This window comes from Sinocyclocheilus anshuiensis, unplaced genomic scaffold, assembly GCF_001515605.1.
Source record: "Sinocyclocheilus anshuiensis isolate Anshui unplaced genomic scaffold, SAMN03320099.WGS_v1.1 scaffold32, whole genome shotgun sequence".
In the NCBI taxonomy this organism is placed as follows: domain Eukaryota; kingdom Metazoa; phylum Chordata; class Actinopteri; order Cypriniformes; family Cyprinidae; genus Sinocyclocheilus; species Sinocyclocheilus anshuiensis.
Genome location: NW_015554060.1, coordinates 424,506 through 447,574, shown reverse-complemented (window position 1 = coordinate 447,574; position 23,069 = coordinate 424,506). Strand labels below are relative to the sequence as shown.

Sequence of the window (23,069 nt, the reverse complement as noted above, 5' to 3'; positions counted from 1 at the left end):
GGCTGCAATATAACAAAGAGTGAAAAATTTAAGGGGGTCTGAATACTTTCCGTACCCACTGTATATATATATATATAGCTCTGTAATGCAGAATGTATTTCAAAAATAATACAAGAAAAAATAATATCCTGGATAAATATTTGTAGGATTATTAAAAGTTTAAAAATGATTAAATGCTCAATTGACTCAAATTTGCATAAAATGAAAATAAATTTAATGGATGTCTTTTCCCCTGATTCCTTGCTGGAAACACTTGTTTTTAATTTAATGTTTAAAGGGGTCATGACCTGCCTTTGTTTTTTATTTTGTACTGTTCTCTGAGGTACACTTATAATGTTATCAAGATTTTTACATAAAACACATCATCATTTGGAAGTAATAAGCTATTTTCTGTCCTGTTTTTAACCTCCTCATCAGAAGGCTCTGTTTAAATAGGCATGGTGGATTGTAGACTCGGAAGTAAACGCCCACTGCTATGATTGGCTAACAGTTTTATATGTTTGACAGCCTACATCCATAACAGATGGGCACTGCTGTGATTTAGAGATGGTCCTCACTGCAGAACACAAGATCCAGGGGGCGAGGTTGGATCCAGATCCAACTCCTCCCACCTTACATGTACCTAAACCTACCCGTCTCCACCCCTGATCCCTAAACCCACCCATCTCCACCCCTGATCCCTAAACCCACCCATCTCCACCCCTAAATATACCAATCTCCACCCCCTATGTGGATCCAACCACGCCCCCTGGATCTCCACCCCTAAACCCACCCATCTCCACCCCCTAGATGTGGATCCAACCCCGCCCCCTGGATCTTTGTGTGTTGCGACATTACTGCCAGATCCAATATAGTCGGTACATCAGTGTCTTTTAGTTTCAATCTTTCTAAAAAAAAAAAAACCACATCGAATTGTGCCTTGTTTGTAAACGAATCCACGGTAAAATGAAGTGAACAAAGGACCAAGTTCTTACTGTTCATGACCCCTTGAAGTAAACACATAATGTGCACCTTTTCTATTGTTATGCACTTCTACATTTTTTGTCATTTCTCTGTCAGTTTACCTGTGACCGGGAGGATCTGCTAAAATGTGTGGCTGGACAGTTGAATATTTCTGATTCGGTCACGCTGTGTCTGCTGTATAATCTGACTGGACTAGTAGAGGACCCCTTCGTCTTCTGTCTTGGGCAGCCTTCAGCATGTCCTTTACCCGAGGTCAGTGTGTGACCATCTGTACATATATGTCTGCACTGTGCATATATGCTCACAACAGTTTCTTGCTCACTGAGAACCATTAAAAAATGTTTTTTTTTTTAAGCAACCTTGTGCAAAAACTCAATGATTTATTTTGAAACTTTTATGATTTGGCCCCTGTTTTCATGGTAACAGTATGATGGTATGACTGGTATTGCTCCTGTGCTTCTAGTATTTCACATACAGTGTGCTGCTGACTCTGCTGTGCTGCTCAGTGTTCCTGCACATCAGCAGTATAGGCAAGCTGGTCCTCCTGCTCTTCATCCAGGTCTGCTTTCTGCTGCTAGTGGAGTGGCCTCTAGTCACGCTGCTAGACAACGCCGACCTGCTGGTCACCGCCAATGCAATGTGAGTGTTATTCTCTGCAAACATATAGAGTGGATATGTAAAAGTCATCTTGTAAGTCAATGGAATTAGGTCAATACTAAAATGACTAAAAAACTACAGCATCATCAATACAGAGTACAGACTCAGTTGCATATCTACTTATTCATAAAATATGTCTAATAAAATGAAACCGTATTGGCAACAAAAAGAGAACTACTGACTGCTTTTAATTTATTTCTTCATTCTTTTAAAAAAAAGTTTACTTGGAAAAAAATTTGTAAAATTTTTATGAATTAATATTTATATTAATATTTAACTCTTTAAATAATGGAGTGTGTTCTGAAGCATTTTTTGTTTTTGTTTTTTGCTGTGGCATTGGTTTTGATTTTGAGTTAAACATTTACATTTTGTGCCTTTTTTGGGGTTTAAGAACTGCTAAAATGGCCAGTGGTTGTAACACATTATTCACAATCATTAATTGTTTTTTTCCCACCATAAGAGTTTATCTTGACAGCCACTATATGTGTAATCATATATAATAAAAAAAAAAAAAATGAAGACTGCATATTATCAGTTTTCACTGTTTGAATCTTTTAGTCATTTTATTAAAGTTAAAGCAATATCAAGTTAAAGCATGATATTTTATTGTTATTTAACATTTTAGTTAAATGCTTTAAAAGTTAATGTAGAATTTTCCCATTAAAACAAATTAAAATGTAATAGTGATGAATGGGCACATGCAAATTGGACTGAAGTTACTTATAAAATGTAATAGCATTTAAAATCAGATTTCTTTTAAATTACTCTGTCAACAGGTTTAAATATATGAAATGAAATAATGTATATGTGGGGACACAAATGTGGTACACATAACCTTTTAATGTGAATGACCCATATTTTTCTGGGTGTTTATTTTTAGTGGGTCATGTTGGTCACTAATGGAAATATGTCTGTTTTTACGCAGGTATTCTTTCAATGAAACAAATTACTGGTGAGTTCATGTCATGCTTTATTTTGTACTACGATTGTAAGAGAGATGGTTCAAAGGCAGAAAGAACTTTATAATATGAGCACAAATTAGATTCCAATGTTTGCTTGTAGTGTGTATTTGTCTGCTCTTTTCAAAAACTATTTACTGTATATATGCAATTATATGAGAGTTGTGAGATTTACGAGAAAGATTGCTGTAGTATTAGCTACAACACAGAAACTTTACTCTACTACTCGTCACATTTTTTGCTCAGTCTCTGACAAACTCCAATCTGTATGTGTTGTTGTTTTCCCATATAGCCAGGAAACGGTGACTAAAGTGTCTCTGAGGGTGTCGATTCCAGTCATCCTCACTGTATTTGTACTGGCTCTCTATCTGCACGCACAGCAGGTCGAGTCTACCGCACGCCTTGACTTCCTGTGGAAGCTACAGGTGTGTAGTCCGTCTTTGAATCAATCGATCACTTAGCGAAAATACATTTCCAGTAGGATCCCAGCATAGTCGATGACTTATTCGCTGTCATTCTTCACCAGGCCACTGAAGAGAAAGAGGAGATGGAGGAGCTGCAGGCCTACAACCGTCGTCTCCTTCACAACATCCTGCCCAAAGATGTGGCTGCCCACTTCCTCGCGCGAGAACGTCGAAACGATGAGCTCTACTATCAGTCATGTGAATGTGTGGCCGTTATGTTTGCCTCCATAAGCAACTTCTCAGAGTTTTACACTGAACTGGAGGCCAACAATGAGGGTGTGGAGTGCCTGAGACTGCTCAATGAGATCATCGCTGACTTTGATGAGGTAAGAACGTTGTGTCACTTGCTTCTGAAATGGAAGTATCATTTTGGGATGTCAGAATTTCAGAAGACTGTTTGATTTTGCAGTAGTCTTTGGCTTTATACTGACACCTACTGGTGTGGAGACAAATGCTCCATGTAAAAGCAAATGTTTTGGTTACCAATGCCACTGTATAAGTTATAGTATTATAGTATAGTATTATAAGTTACAGTATTCGTCATGCATGATTAATTTACTCCATGACCAAATGCGTTTTACAGTTTGGAGGTTACCAAGACAAAGCAAATAAAACATGGCTGCCACCAAAAGGGGTGACCACCTTTATGTAGAAATTAGCTTTTATAAATCTTATGTTCTGTACTGTTAATAGATCATTTCTGAAGAGAAATATAAGCAGTTGGAGAAGATCAAAACTATTGGTAGTACTTACATGGCAGCATCTGGATTGAACGGCTCGACTTACGACAAAGAGGGCCGCACACACATTCTAGCTCTTGCTGACTATGCTATGAGGCTACGAGAACAGATGAAGTACATCAACGAACACTCATTCAACAACTTTCAGATGAAGATAGGTAAGTAGGTGAACTTTCACCGTGAACTTTGCCTCTTTGCCTGATCGATTTTAACTTAGAAAGGGCAAAGACAGTGTTTATGAATTGGCTTGCAGACGCAGAGGCTCAGGAGTTTGTTAGAGCAGACAGTGAAAAATTTATTTTCACCACAGGTTTGAACATTGGGCCAGTGGTTGCTGGTGTGATTGGAGCCAGAAAGCCTCAGTATGACATATGGGGCAACACAGTAAATGTGGCCAGTCGCATGGACAGCACAGGTGTTCCTGATTGTATCCAGGTAACCACAACATAATAAACTCTTTGCTTATACAAGACTATTTTTGGTAAACACACAGCTTAGAATCCCCCATTAATTTCCTTCTTCAAAAGTGCAACACTATACATCGATTACTATGTGCAACATTGTATTTATAAAGATGGTGCTGCCCTCTCTCTTCATGTTACTGCAATTGCAGCTTGTAAGAGCTTTTTTGTGACTTTTTAGCTACTTAGTTAATGCTTAAAGTGAAATGAGAAATTTAAAAATTAATTAAAATTTCTAAATGCTTTTCTTCTCCAGTTAAATGTGTAGAATTAACGATAATTTTGTTAGTTGATTTCCCTGAAGAGTGTAAACACGGACTCAGTGGTTGTTTAAAAACATTGCTCTGTTTGTTTGAGCATCTCGACCAGCCTGGCATAGCAACAGTGGTTTAACCAATGGCCTGAGTTTGGGGTGTGGCTATGTTTATCCAACCAATGGCAGACAGTTGAATTGGCCATTTGAAAACTAACTTTATTTTTGCATTTCTCTTTGGTTTTGCACACCTCATCTTTAGTTTTTGGCTAATTAGAATTCAGTGTGTAATGATTATGATGTTTTTCTTTATTTCCTATAGGTGACCACTGACTTATACCATGTACTAGAAAGTAAGGGCTACCAGCTGGAGTACCGTGGACTGGTGAAAGTGAAGGGGAAAGGAGATATGGCCACTTACTTCCTCAACAGTGGTCCTGTCTGCAGTTAACACTGACCAAATGCCTCTCAGTGCACTGAAAAGAAGGAAGGACAACAAAAGGCTCTGAATGGGATTTGAGCAGTTCCAAATATAACCACTCACTCAAGTTTTCTAGCTCACAAGCATTAGTGGGCACATGTGGTATTTATATATGCACCTATTGGGAATAATGAGGTATGCTCTACCTAAAAGATTTGATGAAGAAGTGTTGCCTTAGATGGAGAAGACATTGAAGAAAGTTTGGTTTTATTTTTTATTTTGTGGGAAAGACTTCTTCCATACCAAAATTTGAATTCTTTATTTATTTTGACAGGTTTTAAACCATGTAAATAAAAAATTATTATATATGCAAGCATCAAGAAGCAAGAAGAAACTGACCAAAGAACAAAGTATTTGATATAGGAACACTACACACGCCTGGTAAACTGTTTGAAATGTCAGAACAAATGTTATTCATTTCTCTGGTTTTCCTTTTTTGGCCTCCTGTCACTCTCTATCTACCACATTGTATTCTATTATAAACACTAAAGCAAAAAACATCTGTCTTCATTGAAGGCCTTAGAAACAGAAATCCTAATACAAGTGACTTGTATTTATAGTTCGTATGATTTATGAGTGATCAACATGTTTTTCCCTTTTAGTATTTGTGTACAAATGAGGTAAATGAAGGACGAGAATGGTACTGGACACATTTTCCTTGGTCATTTGTTCATGTGTGTGGACGGTGTGTAAATGTGTGTCTGTTATCTTTAAAAGGGCATAATAGCTCACTGTGAGGTTTATAAAATGCATTTCAAAGCTTTTTTTGCCAGATTAAGTGCTAATTATATTTAATTCTTTGCAGTTCAGTTGTTAACTGATGTCATTTCCTTCTCATTTGAGTGTTACACAAATTTCAGCTCTTAATTCATTAATGTATAAATCAGTGAAAAAAATGAACCCAAATATGACCAAGACCTCATAAAATTCCAGCACAGTATGGTCCGCAACGGTTTAGTCTTCTTAAGACCCTTGTAAATATGTGTAAATGCGCTGACAGAGGCCCGTTGGGTTTAGCGGTTGCTGACAAAAGTGGCTGGACTGCAAAGTTGTTCGTTTGACAGTGTTCAGCATAAGTCAATTTCAGCATTTCCTCATGAGCGCTCTTAGTCATGCTTGCACATTTGTCAACATTTTTTTTAAATTATGCAATTACCGGTCAAACGCATAGGTTAGCGCTGCTGCAGAGTATTTTTGTCATAATTCTGGAATATACCATTCCCACTGAATAGATGCATCTTGATTGTGTTGCAAGAAACATCCTTCAGACCTTCACCGTCCTGAACATGAATTTCCCAACGTGAATGTATATGTATGTTTAACATTCTCACTTTGTCATAGACGTAAAAGCACATATGGTTTTTAGTTCAAATATGTTTGTGGTACATGGACCTTTCAGGACCTTTTTCATTAAAAGGTGGCAAATCAGTAAATTGTGTGTTTTATTTAAGCATAGACTTGTGCCGGTATTCGGTAATGCTTTAAATGTTCAGTTATTTTTGTTATAAGAAAAAAGTTATTAAACCTGTTATACTGTATTATGACAGCCCTTTTTTTTTTAAAACTAAGTTTCAATATCGTGATAATACCGTATACCGTGATAAAAGCATTAGCAATTAATCGCAACATGAAAATTTGATACCGGCATATCCCTATTTAAGCATAATGTTATCTGTATCCAAACAACACTAGTTTGTGCAATTTGTCATTCATTTCTTCTCATTTTAATTACAAGTGGACATACAGGCCACAGTCAGTATAAGCTGGACAAAAAGGTTAAATATTAGGCACTTTCCAAAAATATGGTATAAAATCGAATCTAAAATACTTTTCTTAACAAGTGGTCAGTGAAAGCATAACCTTCAGAAGTAAAGCTTATTGTCAACCTCAGGAGGGCAAGCTAAATTTTATCTATTCATTTTCACCATAAATGTATAACCGTATCAATGGTGTGCAAAATCTGTCACTCTGCTACATGTAACCTACATATGACGTTTTTATTCATTAAAATTAGTTAAATAAAAATTATTTTTCAGAAATTAATGAAATATGATTTAAAAAGATTGTTTTTTGGATTCGTTTTTGTGCTAGGTTCATTTTGTTAGATATTTTATTGAACATAATAGGTAGGCATGTGAACATGTGAAGTAACGAATATTGTGTAGGCTACATCATTTGGAGCGTGCCATTTGTTAAACCGTTAAAAAGGTTTCCTTTTATTTTCAACCTTTATACTGTACATCAAGAGAATTTAATACCTCAAAACGAAGCTATCGGGTAGTCAGACAGGCCATTGTTGGGTGTGAGTGGCTTTAGTGATTGTTGTGTTAATGGATTCTTCTCTTTGTTCATGCTCAGCTTGCTGTCTTTTCTTCAAGTAGCGGCAGTCTCATGTCAGTCGATAGTTTGTAATCACGATTCTCTCCTACAGAAGTACCGACCCCATTTCCTCTTGGCCTGCCTTTCTCAAATGTCTGAATAAAATCTGTATTCGGTTACACGTACGCGACACAAGAGGCATTGAATTTAATTGCATCCCAGTTAATAATTTATATACGTTGAGGTATAGTTTGTTAACTTACCACATCCTTTTCTGAGCCTTAATTAAGTAATCAACGTCATCCAATTTTAGACAAGTGCAAAGCAACACTGAAATCTCCCTACATGTTTAGCAGAATTTTCACTTGGCTGAAAAAAACCTGTCATCCCACATTTAATAGTGTTGGGTCGTTCTTGAACGATTCGTTCGTTTTGAACGAATGATCAACGTTTGCGTAAGTAGTAGACATATTAGGGAAGTAACACGTAACATTTTAATTATATTTTGTTAAAATGAACGAAATGAACGAAATGACTCGAAAAAAGATTCGTTCATTTTGCTGAACGAGACTCAAAGGTCCGAGTCGGTAAAATGATCCGAACTTCCCATCACTAACATTTAAGTAATTTGTTGAGCGAATTGCTGTTTTTGAATGAATCTTTAAAGTGAATCATTCTCGTTCACTTCCATGGACTGAACCATTTAGTTTCAATGAATCTCTCCTTTGAAGCGTGTCTGCTTTTTACTTGTGAGGAGACGCTTGTGATGCTCAGGGTTGCCAGGTCTCAGAAAAATTTCCAGCCCAAAGCTTACTCAAAACCCGCCCAAAAGGAATGAAAACTAGCCCAATTTTTTGCCCTGTCCAATCATAGCTGTCAGCAGCTTTATTTCATTATTGCCCTTTAAAATAAACATTTTGATTTTATTTATTCTATGTTTTGAATTTTAGCCAGACTTGTTTATATGTAGTATGCACATATGAAATTATTTAATCTGTATTTTCTTTTTTTATTTTACCATTTCTTTCATTTTTAATTTGATATGTCCAGAAATAATTATGACAATATTTTTTCCATATCATATCAATATTTATCAGAATATTCATTTATCAGAATATTCATTTACCATTATTATGGAAGGAAATGCTTTGAGAATGCATGTAAACACACACACACACACACACACACACGCGCGCGCACACACACACACACACACACACACACGCACACACACGTACGTAGTAGTAGTAGTAGTATTTTTTTCATAAATTATTTCAAGCCACCATTTAATTTAGGGCCCCATGAAATTCACTTTATTTTCCCCTAGATTCTGTGTTTTCCATTTTATTTATTTTGTGTTTATACAAATTTATCATGATAATTCCTGTCTAAAACCTTTAAAAATTTAATCAGTCTTTTAAAATATAATATAATATCCTATAATATATAACAATTAATTTACAACCAAAATATTGCATTTCTATTTTTGTCAAATAAGATGATGTACGACAAAACTGTATGACCCCCACCCACACACACACACACACGCGCGCGCACACACACACACACACACACACACACGCACACACACGTACGTAGTAGTAGTAGTAGTATTTTTTTCATAAATTATTTCAAGCCACCATTTAATTTAGGGCCCCATGAAATTCACTTTATTTTCCCCTAGATTCTGTGTTTTCCATTTTATTTATTTTGTGTTTATACAAATTTATCATGATAATTCCTGTCTAAAACCTTTAAAAATTTAATCAGTCTTTTAAAATATAATATAATATCCTATAATATATAACAATTAATTTACAACCAAAATATTGCATTTCTATTTTTGTCAAATAAGATGATGTACGACAAAACTGTATGTTTGATATTAAAACACGGATGAAAAACATTTGGGTTGAATGATATTCCGTACAAATATAGAATTAGCCTATTATTTTGAGACGTTAATTTTACTATAGCATAATCAGTAATATATTTCTGTTAAGATTTCTTCGGATTTGTCGTGAAATTTTTCAAATAATACGGTGAAAAGCCCTCTCGGAGATGCTCTGGAGATAAAGTTCATAAAGTGCGACGCAAACGCAGAAATCACTGTGAGCTTCACGTATATTTGAGTTTGTGTAGTAGACAAAACTATGATATTTAAACAGGGACACGCAGAACATGCAGACTTATAAGCGACATGCTTTGACTGGCTGTTGTGTTCATTTCTGCTGTGTAAAAGCCTTCAATGCTCTGGGTGAAACTCACATAGGCTACTAGTTTGTGATGTGACATCCGCCTCTCCGTTCTCAAGTTGCCAGGTATATATATTCCAAGTATAATACACATTAGTAAAAGGATCTATTTTCATTTTTATTTGTCTATAGATACACTTTGGACGGCCGCTGTACATTATAAAAGTAGCCCAAAAAACCGCAACCCGCGGCTCTTAAATTTTCCCCCGACTGCATTTTCAAAATAGCAAACCTCAGAAAGTATCCGTGAATGAATCTTTTTGGTGAACACGAACACACTCAACAGATTCGAATCACTGAGGTGAATCAAAATCCCCATAATCACTAGAAGGAACTTCCGGCTTTAGGACCCAGACGACTTTCAATCATTTGAACGAATGGCACCTGTTGCGTTCAAAGGGAAGCCGGGACGGAGGCCAGTGCTGCTGGTCGCGTGAAATCGTCGCGCGCTTGGTGAACCAAATATCTCTAAAACGCGAAGTTACAGAGTAACAACATCCGTCCATCGACTCGCAGCTCAAACAAACAGTGTCTCGTTAGACGAGGAACCGCGTATCTATCTGCCTCTGGGAGAGGCACATGATTGACTGAAATTATTACAGGTAAGTTTTGAAGATTTAATTAAATTAGTTATTTATTTGTTTCGACGTGTTTCGCGTCATGTCTTTTGTCAACAAAAATAACCTCGGCGTATCTTCCTTTCCTCCTTGATATGAGCGGCTTTCATCTTTATTTTTAATAGTATAGGTTACCCTTTTCTAACACACACAAGCTCGTTTGTCGTTCGTTATTCTCATTTATTCGAAGATAAGGCCCATAGAAGGCTGGGAAAGGTTAAAATTTGTGTCATACTGTAAATATTTTAACAATCATATATTCTTCACTCACTTCCTTATCTATTCAGATAAGTTTCGCTTAGTTGTCATGTTGCGTGGCATTATCTTTTTTGTTTAAACTTTAAGGAAGTGCTTGGGGTTTGTGAAATTTTCGAAACACTCACATTATTCAGTAAGGAAAAATGCAGCTTAACCAATATAGGCTATGTTACTTCATAACTTGTGGTTAATAATGTCCATTTGAGCTCATAACCATTCAAATGATTCAGTATTAATGCAGGAGAACCAGTTTTAGTTTGAATGATTGGGTAAGTCTGAACACCTACGCAGAAAAATAGCAGAAGTCGGTCTGACTGTCTCTGTTGGCCATTACCCGTCTTGGGATTTGTGATGTAGATGTTTTTAAATAGACTGGTTCCATGGGCACTGAGGTTACTGATTCATTTAACACCATAAGTTCCATTGTCCTGACATTTCCTATTTTGAAAGTAATTACTTGAGGTTGAAATGCAAGAATGGTAGTGCTTTAAATGTGCCAGTCTTGACCATTAAACTCGTACCAAGCAGTTGGTGAGATCCAGTTTTTTTTCCTGTACAGTTAGTCAGATCACAGGCGACGTGTCACAGTTTTGAAGTGTATTTATGCAAAGCTTCCAACGCCACCCATTAAATGTAGTGGGAGTGTGCGGTGAGCCACCTGCTGCCACGTGGATCCTGCAGGGCGAAGGAAGGATCAGGTGCAGAGGGTGTTTGTTGTCAGGTGAGGTTTGTTTGCTCTGTTGCTGTGATCCGTTTGAGAGTCCACAGTGCAGGCTTTCTTTGCTAATTAAGAGTGGGGCATGGGTTGCTTTGTGCAGTTTGTGTAAATGAACAATAATTTTCCTTCATAAGTGATCAATGTGGTCTGTTTTCACAGTTTGGTGATTGAGATTGGCCAACAGAATGCGTCTGAGACGTCGTCTCTCCCCCCTGAAGCTTACTATTCTGGGTGGCACACTTTTTATGGTCATTCTGGTGGTGCTCCAGAGGGACGTTGGCAGCGGCTCGCTTCAGGACCCCTGGCTACAAGATCTCTCTAACAAAAAGGAGAGGGTATTCGAGATTGTCCGCGGGGCGGTTAATAACTTGGCCTTCCAGATCGGAGCCCCACAGCCCCCGTCGGTGGGAGTGCTGCCCACCCCGGACCGAAATTGCCCCCCGGGTTTCTACACTCAGGCCGATCTCAAACCGTGGATTGAGAGACCTCCTCAGGACCCTCAAGCACCAGGAGCCAATGGCGCAGCCTTCCAGAAAGCCAGCATGACTGCGGAGGAGGAGAAGGAAAAGCAGGAGGGCATGACCAGGCACTGCTTCAACCAGTTTGCCAGTGACCGAATCTCCTTGCACCGCAGTCTTGGAGATGACACCCGTCCACCCGAGTAAGACTAACAAAAAGGAGAGGGTATTCGAGATTGTCCGCGGGGCGGTTAATAACTTGGCCTTCCAGATCGGAGCCCCACAGCCCCCGTCGGTGGGAGTGCTGCCCACCCCGGACCGAAATTGCCCCCCGGGTTTCTACACTCAGGCCGATCTCAAACCGTGGATTGAGAGACCTCCTCAGGACCCTCAAGCACCAGGAGCCAATGGCGCAGCCTTCCAGAAAGCCAGCATGACTGCGGAGGAGGAGAAGGAAAAGCAGGAGGGCATGACCAGGCACTGCTTCAACCAGTTTGCCAGTGACCGAATCTCCTTGCACCGCAGTCTTGGAGATGACACCCGTCCACCCGAGTAAGAATGGGCACATTGTTTGGCACCATGAGAAAATGTGGAATACAAACAATTCATTCAATTCGGCAACCAATCTGCCATAATAATGATTCCCTTCATAGGTTAAAGTAAGGCAGCACTCATGACGTGTTATAATGTTTGCTGGCATTTTAGATGCCTTTTAATTTACGTTGACTCATTTGGTCTGTTTACACCGAAACATAAGGGTGCAGATTTATCTGTTGATTTAAGGGCTGGGGCTAAAGCCATGTAAATGCTGCCCAAACACTCATTGTAGATTAGAGTCCTTACTGTTTTGCTGCTTTGGCAGTTTCTAATCACACCTTCACCTGTTGCATCATTGAACAATAGGTTGACGTGTTATGTTTCCCTTTGAATCTTATCATATTTAAACACTGTGTTAAGTAACAGGCCTTGAGTAATTTGCATACGTCCTCATATTTATAATACTGATAATTACAGTGTTTAAACATGTATTTTGAGAATTATGTTTTAGAATATTACCTTTGACTTTGAGGCGCGTATGTTTGTCAGGGTTATTATAGTTAACTAAAACGAAACCATAAAAATGCTTTCATTATTTGGGGAAAAAACTGAAGTGAAATATAAAACAATGAAACTTCTTTTATATATGCTAAAAGGCAAGATGAGATTTCTCATTTACATTTAGTTTAACATGATATACCAAAAATATAATTTTTTTTAGACATAATTAAACTAAAAGAGTATATATATGTTCATACATACACACACACACACACATATATATATATATGTATGTATGTGCAAATATGTGTGTGTGATTTTTATTTGTTTATTTGAGTTTACGTGTGTATATATAGTACACACATATAATTTTCTTTTTCATGCATCCATTATAGGTGTGTTGAGCGAAAGTTTCGCCGATGTCCTTCACTCCCCACCACGAGTGTGATCATTGTGTTTCATAACGAGGCATGGTCAACACTTCTGCGCACCGTGTACAGTGTTCTGCACACCTCCCCAGCGGCCTTCCTCAAAGAAATCATACTGGTGGATGACGCCAGCATGGCAGGTGGGCCCGGCCTTATCAGTTTATGCTGTAAAAATTAACTACCTGTTAATCTATGTTCTTGGCTCAGTGGCAAACAGTTTTATTTAGTGGAATGTCACTTGTATGAGTGCATCTTCAGGTGGATGAAAAATGTCACAAACATACAGTAGAAAGATCAAGGAACCAGTTAAGGATGCAGAAAAAAAAACTGTCTGAGGGAACATAAATGAAATCATATTGCATTGTAGAGAAAATATTAATATAAACTTACTGGCAATGAAAAGTTAATCTGCAAGTAAGTACTTTAAATTTTTCTCCTCATTAGATTAGTTGTTCTCATTAATCTCCTCATTGGTTTTAGGTACTTTGTTAGTGCTGTAAGTGATAAAATAAAGGAAGTGTGTTAGTTCGTTTGAAGTCTCACCACAGGAAGCAGCATGCTCTGAATCTATTTTTAGACATTGAAAAATGCCACGTTGAAAACACTTGACAATTGACAATGTTAATCTTATGCTCTACAGTTGAAAATTTTGGGGTTGCAAGTCATTTATCCTCATTAATTATTCATCAAAAATACAGTAAACCAGTAATATAGTGAAATACTATTATATTAAATGACCAATTTATATTAAATAAATTATAATAAATAACCAACGTTTTTGAATTTTTAAAATCAAATTAATTTCTGTGATGGAAAAGCTGAATGTTCAGCAGCCATTACTTCAGCCTTCAGAAACCATTCAATTATGCTGATTTGGTGCTCAACAAACTGGATTATTTGAAAAATTGTATAAGAACAGCATTTATTTGAAATCTAAATATTTTGTAACGTTATAAATATATTTACTGTCAATTTTTTATCAATTTAATGTACCCTTGCTGAAAAAAATAATCTCAAACCAGGTATTATTGTTATATTGATATTACTGGTACTTTACAATACAGAAGAAACAAAAAAAACAAGATGACATTAATGTCTGTCTTCTACATTTGCTCTTGTATGTTCTTGCAGAACACCTCCATGAGAAGCTGGAGGAGTATGTGAAGTCACTGAATATCGTGAAGGTAGTGCGTCAGCCGGAGAGGAAGGGCCTCATCACCGCCAGGCTTCTCGGAGCCAGCAAAGCTCAGGGAGAAATCCTCACCTTCCTAGATGCTCACTGTACGTATGTCATCACTTTTCATGACTTGCCCAGCCCAATTCCATTGTCTCACACAGCAGACCAGTTTCTATTAACACGTCATTAACATCCATCAGTCTTGTTATTTTTTGCGACTGGATGGAAAGTAGTTTTTCAGGAACCTGCTCTTCAGGTGCACAGGCATGAGCTTAAAGTGGTTACTCCCATGATTTTTTTTTTTTCTTCTGACACTCATGTCATTTGCAAAGTTATGCGCTGTGACAAAGGACTAGTATGTGATGCTTATCTTGTTCACTTTGACCCACTGTAGGCGGGATTGAAGCCTAGCAACTCATGTTACACCTGCGTAGTGTTTTCTGATACCTTGTATATGATGAAAGGGTTGAAAATGTGACATGTCATCTTAGCATATGTGCTTGAGTAGCATATTTATGAACTCTCTTTTCTCTTTTGTCATGTTTTTGTTGTTACAGGTGAGTGTTTCCCTGGCTGGCTCGAACCTCTTCTTGCTCGCATTGTTGAGGAGCCCACTGCCGTGGTGAGCCCTGAGATCACAACCATTGATTTAAACTCTTTCCAGTTCCACAAGCCCATGGCGTCTGCCCGTGCCCATAACAGAGGCAACTTTGACTGGAGTCTCGGATTCGGCTGGGAGGCCATTCCAGATTACGAGAACGCTAAACGCAAAGATGAGACGTACCCAGTAAAGTAAGTCACCATGTTTTATTTACATATTTAACCTTGCTCAAATTACAGTTTTATGTCTTCGTGTTGTTGTGATTGACACATCAATAATTACCTTTCCCAAGTCAGGTTTTTTCCCCAAAAATTTACTCACCCAAAAGAAATCCTGACGGGGATTAGATGGTGTCTCGTATTACTCTGAAGGTTTTTTTTGTGATTATAACCTGGGCATTATCCTGTTTGTTTACTTGTTACTTGCTAAAATACGATCAAACCACGATCATATTTTGCACATGTTTTGCGCAGCTTGTCGGTGAACAACGGCTCTGTGTAGTTAATGCTGCTCAATGTGAAAGCCCACACGTGATGGAGATTTACCGCTGATTACAGAATGGCTTTACTGATAAGATGCGTGTTAAATATCGCATGCGATTTATCGTGCAGCCCTAGAAATATTGATGAATCAGAGAACCATGTAATGCAAAGTTATGAGATGTGTGATTTACATTTGTTCTGTCTAAGTATTCTGCTGCACCTAAACATGATGTAACTGCTGGAAATTCACTGTGATTTGTTACTTTGCCTTTTACACACTGTGGTGTGTTAATGAAATGCTTGGAATTTTTTAAACGCTGTTCATTCATCACCAGGTTCTTCCTGTCGATCCGATTTTCATGAATGAAATGACTTGGCTGGTTGTATCAAGTTTCACTGAGTATCAAATTAACCACTTTCTCTGAGTTTACTATGGCCATGTCTTAAAAGAGATTACTAAGATTAGGCTACATGTGTCCTCAGCTTATTAAACAGCCTATACTATCATAAAGTACTTCATTCATAACCTTTTTTTCATACTGTATGCGGCCGTCTTGAACAAGTGCAGCAGAATTGCACATTTAAAGGGTTAGTTCACCCAAAAATGAAAATTCTGTGATTAATTACTCACCCTCATGTCGTTTCAAACTCGTAAGACCTTCGTTCATCTTCGGAACACAAATTAAGATATTTTTGATGAAATCTGAGAGCTGTCTGACCCTGCATAGATAGCAATGCAACTGAAATATTCCCAGATCCAGAAATGTAGCAAGGAGATTTGTAAAATAATCCATGTGACATCAGTGGTTCAACTACTATTATATGAAGCTACGAGAATACTTTTTGTGTGCAAAAGAAGAAAAAAAAAGACTTTATTCAACAATTCGTCTCCTTCGCATCACCCTGGTGCCATTTTGGAGAATATGTGAATCTGTGTCAGCTGCGTCACGCCGGCTCTGTTTCCTACGTTGTTGTGATTTGATCTGAACGGAAACAGCGTATCCATGTGACGCAGCTGACACAGAACAGCATTTATTTGAAATCTAAATATTTTGTAACATTACATTTACGGTCAATTTTTTTTTTTTATTAATTTAATGTACCCTTGCTGAAAAAAATTCTCAAACCAGGTATTATTGTTATATTGATATTAATGGTACTTTAATATCTTTTTTTTTGCATACCAGTGATTTTTCTGAACGGAGTTGAAAAGTAATAGGATCTGACACCTGCTCTCTGGCTACTAATCCTGCTAATTGTATTTGTCCTGTTCTTTCTTTCAGAACTCCAACATTTGCCGGTGGTTTGTTCTCTATATCTAAGGCCTATTTTGAGAAAATTGGGACCTACGATGACAAAATGGAGATATGGGGTGGAGAAAATATCGAGATGTCTTTCAGGGTCAGTTCCAGCTCTTCAGAATTCACCTGCAGCCATAACAATGAGATCTGTTAAAACGTGGGTGTGTTTTGTGCTGTCAGGTGTGGCAGTGTGGCGGACAGTTGGAGATAATCCCCTGCTCTGTCGTGGGTCATGTGTTCCGCACCAAGAGTCCTCACACCTTTCCCAAAGGTACAGAGGTCATTACACGTAACCAGGTGCGCTTGGCTGAGGTGTGGATGGATGACTACAAACTGATTTACTATCGACGCAGCCAAAGTGCAGCTAAAATGGCCGAAGATGTAAGAACTGCTTTCGCTTTCAGAGGATTCAAATATTTACCTTGTGTTTGTGGTTATGTAGTATATCTACTGTACCTGTAAGCAAAGAGCATATTATTAACTGCATGACTTTTGTTTCCTGTATGGTTGTGTAGAAAAACTACGGTGATATATCTGACCGTTTGAAACTCCGAGAAACCTTGCAATGCAAGAACTTTTCTTGGTACCTAACCAATGTCTACCCAGAAGCCTTTGTCCCTGATCTTACCCCTGTCAAGTTTGGAGCTGTAAGTGCAACATTTATGACGATGAGCCATTTTTAATACAGTCTGAGACTAACCGTTTATTTTTTTTATTTGTGTGTGTAGCTCAAGAATAGGGGATCACAGCAATGTCTGGATGTTGGAGAAAGTAACAATGGGGGAAAGCCTGTGATTATGTATGTGTGTCACAACATGGGCGGCAATCAGGTATAGTACCATCACTCATTCACGTTGATATTAAGATATCTTGAGGGCATTTTGACTATGGTTTTCTTCTTGATCAAAAGAGAACGGATGTTCATCATGACGTGTTTGTTTTCAGTACTTTGAATATACATCACATAATGAGCTGAGGCATAACATAGGGAAACAGCTCTGCCTGCACACGTCTCCTTACCCAGAGCCAGTGAAGATTGAGCTCTGTACACTGAAGGGCAAAGGCAGCAGTTTGACTCCGGAACAAGAATGGGTGTTCACAGAAGTAAGTGTCCTCTCAGAACAGAAATGAATTACTCAACTGGTCTTTCTTCATTTTTGCTGTCTCCATTTGTTATCAGATTCTACGTATGTCCCCTTTTACTTATTGTCTGTTGCAATCCTTTTTAAATATGTTGTATTTAAAAATGGTATAAATGTTGTATATTAATGTAAACAGTGATCAGGTTTTTATTTATTTTAATGTTTGTTTGTTTTTTTCAGTTCACCAATGAATACGTTTTTATTTTGATTTTATGTATTTAAATTAATCGTTTTATTTCGTAAGGATGCATTAAATTAATCAAGTAACCGTAAAGACATTTATAATGTAGCCAAATATTTCTATTTTAAATAAATGCTGTTCTTTGGAACTTTTCTGTTCATCAGAGAATCATGAAAAATAGGCACCAAATCCGCTTATTAGAATGATTTCTGAAGGATCAAGTGAATATTTCACAGTATAACTGTTTTTGTTATATTTTGGGATCAATGCATACAGCCTTGGTGAGAATAAGAGACTTCTTTCAAACACTTTTAGAAATCTTACTGTCCCCAAATTTTTAAACGGTAGTGTGCTGTGTATGTTTATATTATATTAGAATGAATAATTAAAAATCCTGTCATTAAATAAAGGGTGAGTATACCAAATACAGCATTCAATATGCTGATATTCATGTTAAATTTTCAGGTCAACTTTTCACCTAAATCTGAGTTTAAATTCCTGTGATCTGATAGTTTTACCCCATACAGACGAGTAACTAGTTTTATTTTTTCTTCATGTTATGTTTATTTTAGGAGGATCTGCTGAAGAATCCATCCTCTGGAAAGTGCCTCCATAAGAAAGGAGACAAGATATTAATGAGCCCCTGCGATCCAGCAGACCATCACCAGCAGTGGGCTTTCAGTTGACCTCACACTCCAATCAAGGAGCAAAGACGTTCACTCCCATAAGACACACGAGGGAGGGCCAGCAGCCACAGCTCAGGCTGACAAACTCACTGTAGGCCTGAGCGGATGCACTGGGAGTGTATTGGATAGTTCATATCCATAAGCTCCTAAAGACATTATGATCAGACTGGGGTCAGGATGCTCAGGGAAGACAGAGTGGAGATCATGCACATCAACCCACTGGAGCATCACAGAGTGAACAATCCGGCAGCAAGATTGTTTACTTGATGCAATGTATTGCCTTATTGATGATGTTTACTGCTGCTTTTAAATGGTGTAGGTTTTATTTATTTTTAAAGAAAAGAAAAATATTTTTGGAACATTGTTAGTGTTAAGGCCAATGAACGGCCGGCCTTGCCAACAATACATGTGATGTTTGTATGATCCCAATCATTTGCACATGCTGCAGGGGATGAGGGTTTTCTTCAGCTCTAGTGAACTGTCACAAGACAGCAGTAGTTTCAGATCCTTCTCTTGTGTTTTTGAAGCCGTCAGTATGTATAAAGCACTATTTGACTTGCATTGCTTGATTGTTTCAGTGTGCTGAGGTCTTTGGGGGAAATCATGGTCTAATAATGTATTCATGTAATTAACTGTTTCATCCTCTTCACATTATTATTCTTTATGAATTTTGACTACACAGATTTATTCTTTAATAATTGGAAATTTCAAATATTTGATTATTTGATGTGTATATAAAAAAAACACACTCCCAGATCATTTGCTTGTGTTGTTTTTCAAAACATATTATGTTCTGGTTGTTAACTCTTTAAAAATGTGTTTAAGAACTCCATGTTCACCAGTTTATGATTCTTAAGGTCCACTGTCCTGCAGTATTTATCTCCAACACTGATAAAGCACACCTGCTTGTAATCTTCAGGTAAGCCTGAAGACCTGATTAGCTTGTTCAGGTGTTTTTTACTGGGTTTGGAGCTAAACTCCAACAGGAGCAGAATTGAAGAACTAGTTACTGCTGTTATCATCACAATGAAATTGTGATTACTGGTTATTGACCACTATTGTGATCAGCAAAAGAAATAAAGCAACAAAAAGCTTCCGAAACCTTCTTACATTGTCTTATGGAGGTCCTTTATTCTTTTTTTTTTAATGATTTTACAATAGTAGTAGTTCTAGTTATGGTATTTTAGTGAAAATTATAGAAATTTAGTTTAGCGTATATTAAAGGGGCCTTTTTGAATAAAATTATTTATTAGGTGGGCGTGGTAGCTTTGTGGCCAAGAGCAAATTTGTCATTTCTCTCGTTCACCGATAGGTGGCAGTCGGCGTCATATTTCTGTTTTAGAGGATTATAAAAACAGGTTGTAAAACTAAGCTCTGTGAAACTGAAGGTTGTTCCTGGAAATGCTGTAAATACAGGTAACATGCTTTCACTGATAACGTAATCCTAACACGTGGCGTGAGAGTTAGTGCTGTTTAGCCAGCATGTTTAATACGATCGTTTGTGCTGAAGTATTATCAAATTTCAAATTGCAGCGCTCTGTGTTTGAATAGATGCTTTTCAACCTTTATCTCTCGTATGTGTTTACCATGGTTACCATAGTTTACGCCAAAACACCAACTGATTACTGTTGTAAAATGTAGTTCATCGTAAATGGCCAGTCAGTTATCAATATCAATTTCACAAAGGTATTTTATGGCAGCTATTTTGTGTTTCCATGCATACTTCAGGAAACAAGTGTTTGGTTATGTTCTGACATCAACACCAGGTGCACAGACAGTACTGAATGCTGTGATCCAAGAGGAAGTGCTTTTTCTGTCTTACTGTAAATGTGTAACGACTTTAACTTCCTCTTTTTGGTGTAGTGCGAGATAAATAATCTGTTTGCTGGTTCATATGACATATCCAGAATTATCATTGCGTGAGTGATTCTTTTGTAACTCACAAAATGGTCCATAATGTGATCACGTTGATCATGCTTCAGCTGAACTTGCTTGAGTTTAAAATGTTTAGCAAAAAAAAACAAAAAACAATTTGTTCTAACTGTACAATTAAATAAAAAAATTAAATTAAATATAAAATATATAACATCAAAAAAATATTAAATGTTTATTTTATAAAAATATTTGCATACAATAAAAAAAAAAAAAATGCTGTTTTGTATTTTGAGTATAGTGATGTCATTATTGTGGTGCATATTATCTATGTGTGTATCTAGGTGAAAAATCAACATTGTCTTTAACAGAGGCTCTTACATAAGTAGGTTTTTGGAATCCCTCCTTGAGGGTAACAGATAATATGAGAAATGCAATCTATAGTTTTGCTGCAGTGATCAGTTGTAAAACAAACAACAACAAAAAAGTTCCAGTTTGTGCAGATGTTTTGCTCTGTTGTTATGCGAGAGCAGTTCGTTGGTAGATTTGGAAGGAGAGGGTGATGCTTTTCTGCATTTTTGATGTCATTTCACAGAAATAATCCTCTAACACTTTTTGTTTCTTTTCTTCTTCACATTCTGAAATGCGGCACAGCTGTAAATGCATGTGAAGCTGATGTTTCTGTGGATAATCTGGATATATTTAACTCTTATAGACCTGGTTGTACCGGTGCTGCCAGAAAAGGCCATGAATGCCAAAAAGATGACCAAGAGGTGTGGAATGTACTTCAGTCCTGAGGATCTACTGCTGAAGATGTAACCAGTAATAATGAAGCACAGATACAGTTTAATCATAGATCACATACAGATCATACAGTGCTAGATTTTCATCCTCCTTCTCCACCAGGTTGAGGGAGAGAAGACACCCTCTGTCACTTACAATTAAGATGGGTTGTTATTAATTAACCAGGATTACAGGGTTTAAATCTCTTCACAAGGTTATTATGAATAACCTGCAGTTGATCAATGTTTAATCAGCTGTTGACAGACAGTGATGTTACAGTCGATCATCTTTCCCCATAAACCTTTCTTTCTTTGTTTGGTTGCCAGAAGCTGCGATTTGATGATAAGAGTGGGATTCTGAAGGAGGCCTAACTTACAAACTAGTTATCTATTAGATTGTTAAAATCGAACCCTAGATAAGATAAAATGTAACTCATTCATGAAAACACCTTATTGATAAGGAACTACATTTACATAGGATCTTCTAATTCACAATATACACTACTGTTCACTTTTTTCATTTTTTTCTTTTTTGAAGTAAATTAATACTTTTCTTCAGCATACTTAAAATGATCAAAAGTGACAGTAAAGACATTTACGTTACAAAAACATGGACTTTCTATTTATCAAAGAATCCAGAAAAAAAGTATCTTAGTTTCCACAAATATATTAAGCAGCACACCTGTTTTCAACATTGATTATAATACATTAAGTGACAATGTTACAGTGTTTCTTGAGCACCAATTCAGCATATTAGTATGATTTCAGAAGGATCATGTGACAATTAAGACTGGCATAATGATTCTGAATATTCAGCCCAAACTATAAAATATGTTAAAATAGAAATCAGTTATTTTTAATTATTAACAATATTACTGTTTAACAATATATCTTAATATTACCGTTTATATATAACAAGAGTTTTTTTTTTTTTTCAACTGTCTCTTGCTTTTAGTTCATTAAGACTCGGTGTACCATTGTGATTTGTACAGGTTTCGTAGATTTGCACTAAAAAGCCTAAGCAGAGAAAGAGAGAGATAGAGATCGAGATTGACTGAGCATGTGCAATTACCTGTATCTGTCCTTTTTCAGGTCAAATCATATATTTGCAAAAAATAAAAAATAAAAAATCAGTTGTCTAAAGATGAAAGCGACCAGCGTCTGTTCTGGTCAAAGCACTTAATCAATGCCACTGATCTCTATGAAGTGAAATATCAGCTTCAGCGTTACCCCAAGTGACATGTTGCTTGTTGACTGAGCTTTGTAAAGTGGCACTCAAAGTTCAACTAATTTTAACACCATGAATGAATTAGCATTTTTAAACATTAGTTGAAAGAATGTTTTAATGACTCACTCATAAAGGTAGCCATTTGCTGCCACCTACTGGCACAACAATGTAACTTGCACTGACTGACAGCCTGTTTACAACAGTGTCCAGTCAGATTTGAGAATCGGAACTAACTGTTATGCATATAATAAAACTCCACAAGCTTATTTATATTGCAAAATATATATATTAGGGCTGGTAAGCGATTACAATTTTTAATCTAATTAATTACATGATGTCATGTGGCGATTAATTAATCTAATTAATCGCAAATTATTCGCACATCAAATTTGGCTGAGAAATTATTCCCAAAAGATAATTTAAAGTCATTGTTGTGTAAAGCATCAAACAGACATTTCAAAAAGTAGCTTCAGCAAGAAATAGTTTTATAAAATTGATTGCATATACTCTTTTGGACCATGAGGGTGAGTAAATGATGACACAATTGT

General features: G+C 37.0%; 2 protein-coding genes and 1 long non-coding RNA gene across 9 annotated transcripts in view; 2 read left to right on the top strand and 1 right to left on the bottom strand.

Moving 5' to 3' along the window:
• Positions 1-4,968, top strand: part of LOC107668560 (adenylate cyclase type 6-like) — a 42,632-nt gene extending 37,664 nt beyond the window's left edge. For all 4 annotated transcript variants that reach the window (XM_016460486.1, XM_016460488.1, XM_016460489.1 and 1 more), the window contains exons 16-23: positions 1,060-1,215; positions 1,427-1,602; positions 2,546-2,572; positions 2,872-3,004; positions 3,106-3,369; positions 3,737-3,941; positions 4,094-4,218; positions 4,820-4,968. In XM_016460486.1, the coding sequence (XP_016315972.1) occupies positions 1,060-1,215; positions 1,427-1,602; positions 2,546-2,572; positions 2,872-3,004; positions 3,106-3,369; positions 3,737-3,941; positions 4,094-4,218; positions 4,820-4,948 (1,215 nt within the window). In that variant the 3' untranslated portion in view covers positions 4,949-4,968. The remainder of the gene's footprint in view (positions 1-1,059; positions 1,216-1,426; positions 1,603-2,545; positions 2,573-2,871; positions 3,005-3,105; positions 3,370-3,736; positions 3,942-4,093; positions 4,219-4,819) is intronic.
• Positions 1,538-7,679, bottom strand: LOC107668561 (uncharacterized). Its single transcript, XR_001631910.1, has 4 exons — positions 7,561-7,679; positions 7,237-7,463; positions 4,919-4,973; positions 1,538-1,616 (listed from the first exon to the last, which is right to left on the bottom strand). It is a non-coding gene; the product is annotated as an uncharacterized LOC107668561 (long non-coding RNA).
• A 2,208-nt stretch (positions 7,680-9,887) lies between these two features.
• Positions 9,888-19,072, top strand: LOC107668563 (polypeptide N-acetylgalactosaminyltransferase 6-like). Of its 4 annotated transcripts, XM_016460493.1 has the most exons (13): positions 9,889-10,154; positions 10,987-11,148; positions 11,305-11,489; positions 11,839-12,155; positions 13,037-13,209; positions 14,201-14,350; positions 14,804-15,038; positions 16,613-16,730; positions 16,811-17,011; positions 17,146-17,277; positions 17,359-17,460; positions 17,576-17,734; positions 18,526-19,072. In XM_016460493.1, the coding sequence occupies exons 3-13, from the start codon at positions 11,331-11,333 to the stop codon at positions 18,637-18,639; spliced, it is 1,860 nt and encodes a 619-aa protein (XP_016315979.1). In that variant the 5' UTR covers positions 9,889-10,154; positions 10,987-11,148; positions 11,305-11,330; the 3' UTR covers positions 18,640-19,072. The 4 variants fall into 4 exon arrangements, with proteins under 4 accessions (XP_016315980.1, XP_016315979.1, XP_016315981.1 ...); XM_016460495.1 differs by lacking the exon at positions 10,987-11,148 and having other exon boundaries at positions 18,529-19,072; XM_016460492.1 differs by lacking the exon at positions 10,987-11,148 and having other exon boundaries at positions 9,890-10,154.
• Positions 19,073-23,069: the final 3,997 nt, after the last annotated feature.

Excerpts from the sequence above, each read along its gene's own strand:
- LOC107668563 (XM_016460494.1), top strand. The coding sequence starts at position 11,331 with ATGCGTCTGAGACGTCGTCTCTCCCCCCTGAAGCTTACTATTCTGGGT. Across the intron at positions 15,039-16,612 it reads GATGAGACGTACCCAGTAAA|AACTCCAACATTTGCCGGTG; the intron begins GTAAGTCACCAT and ends TCTTTCTTTCAG. Across the intron at positions 17,735-18,525 it reads AAGAATGGGTGTTCACAGAA|GAGGATCTGCTGAAGAATCC; the intron begins GTAAGTGTCCTC and ends TGTTTATTTTAG.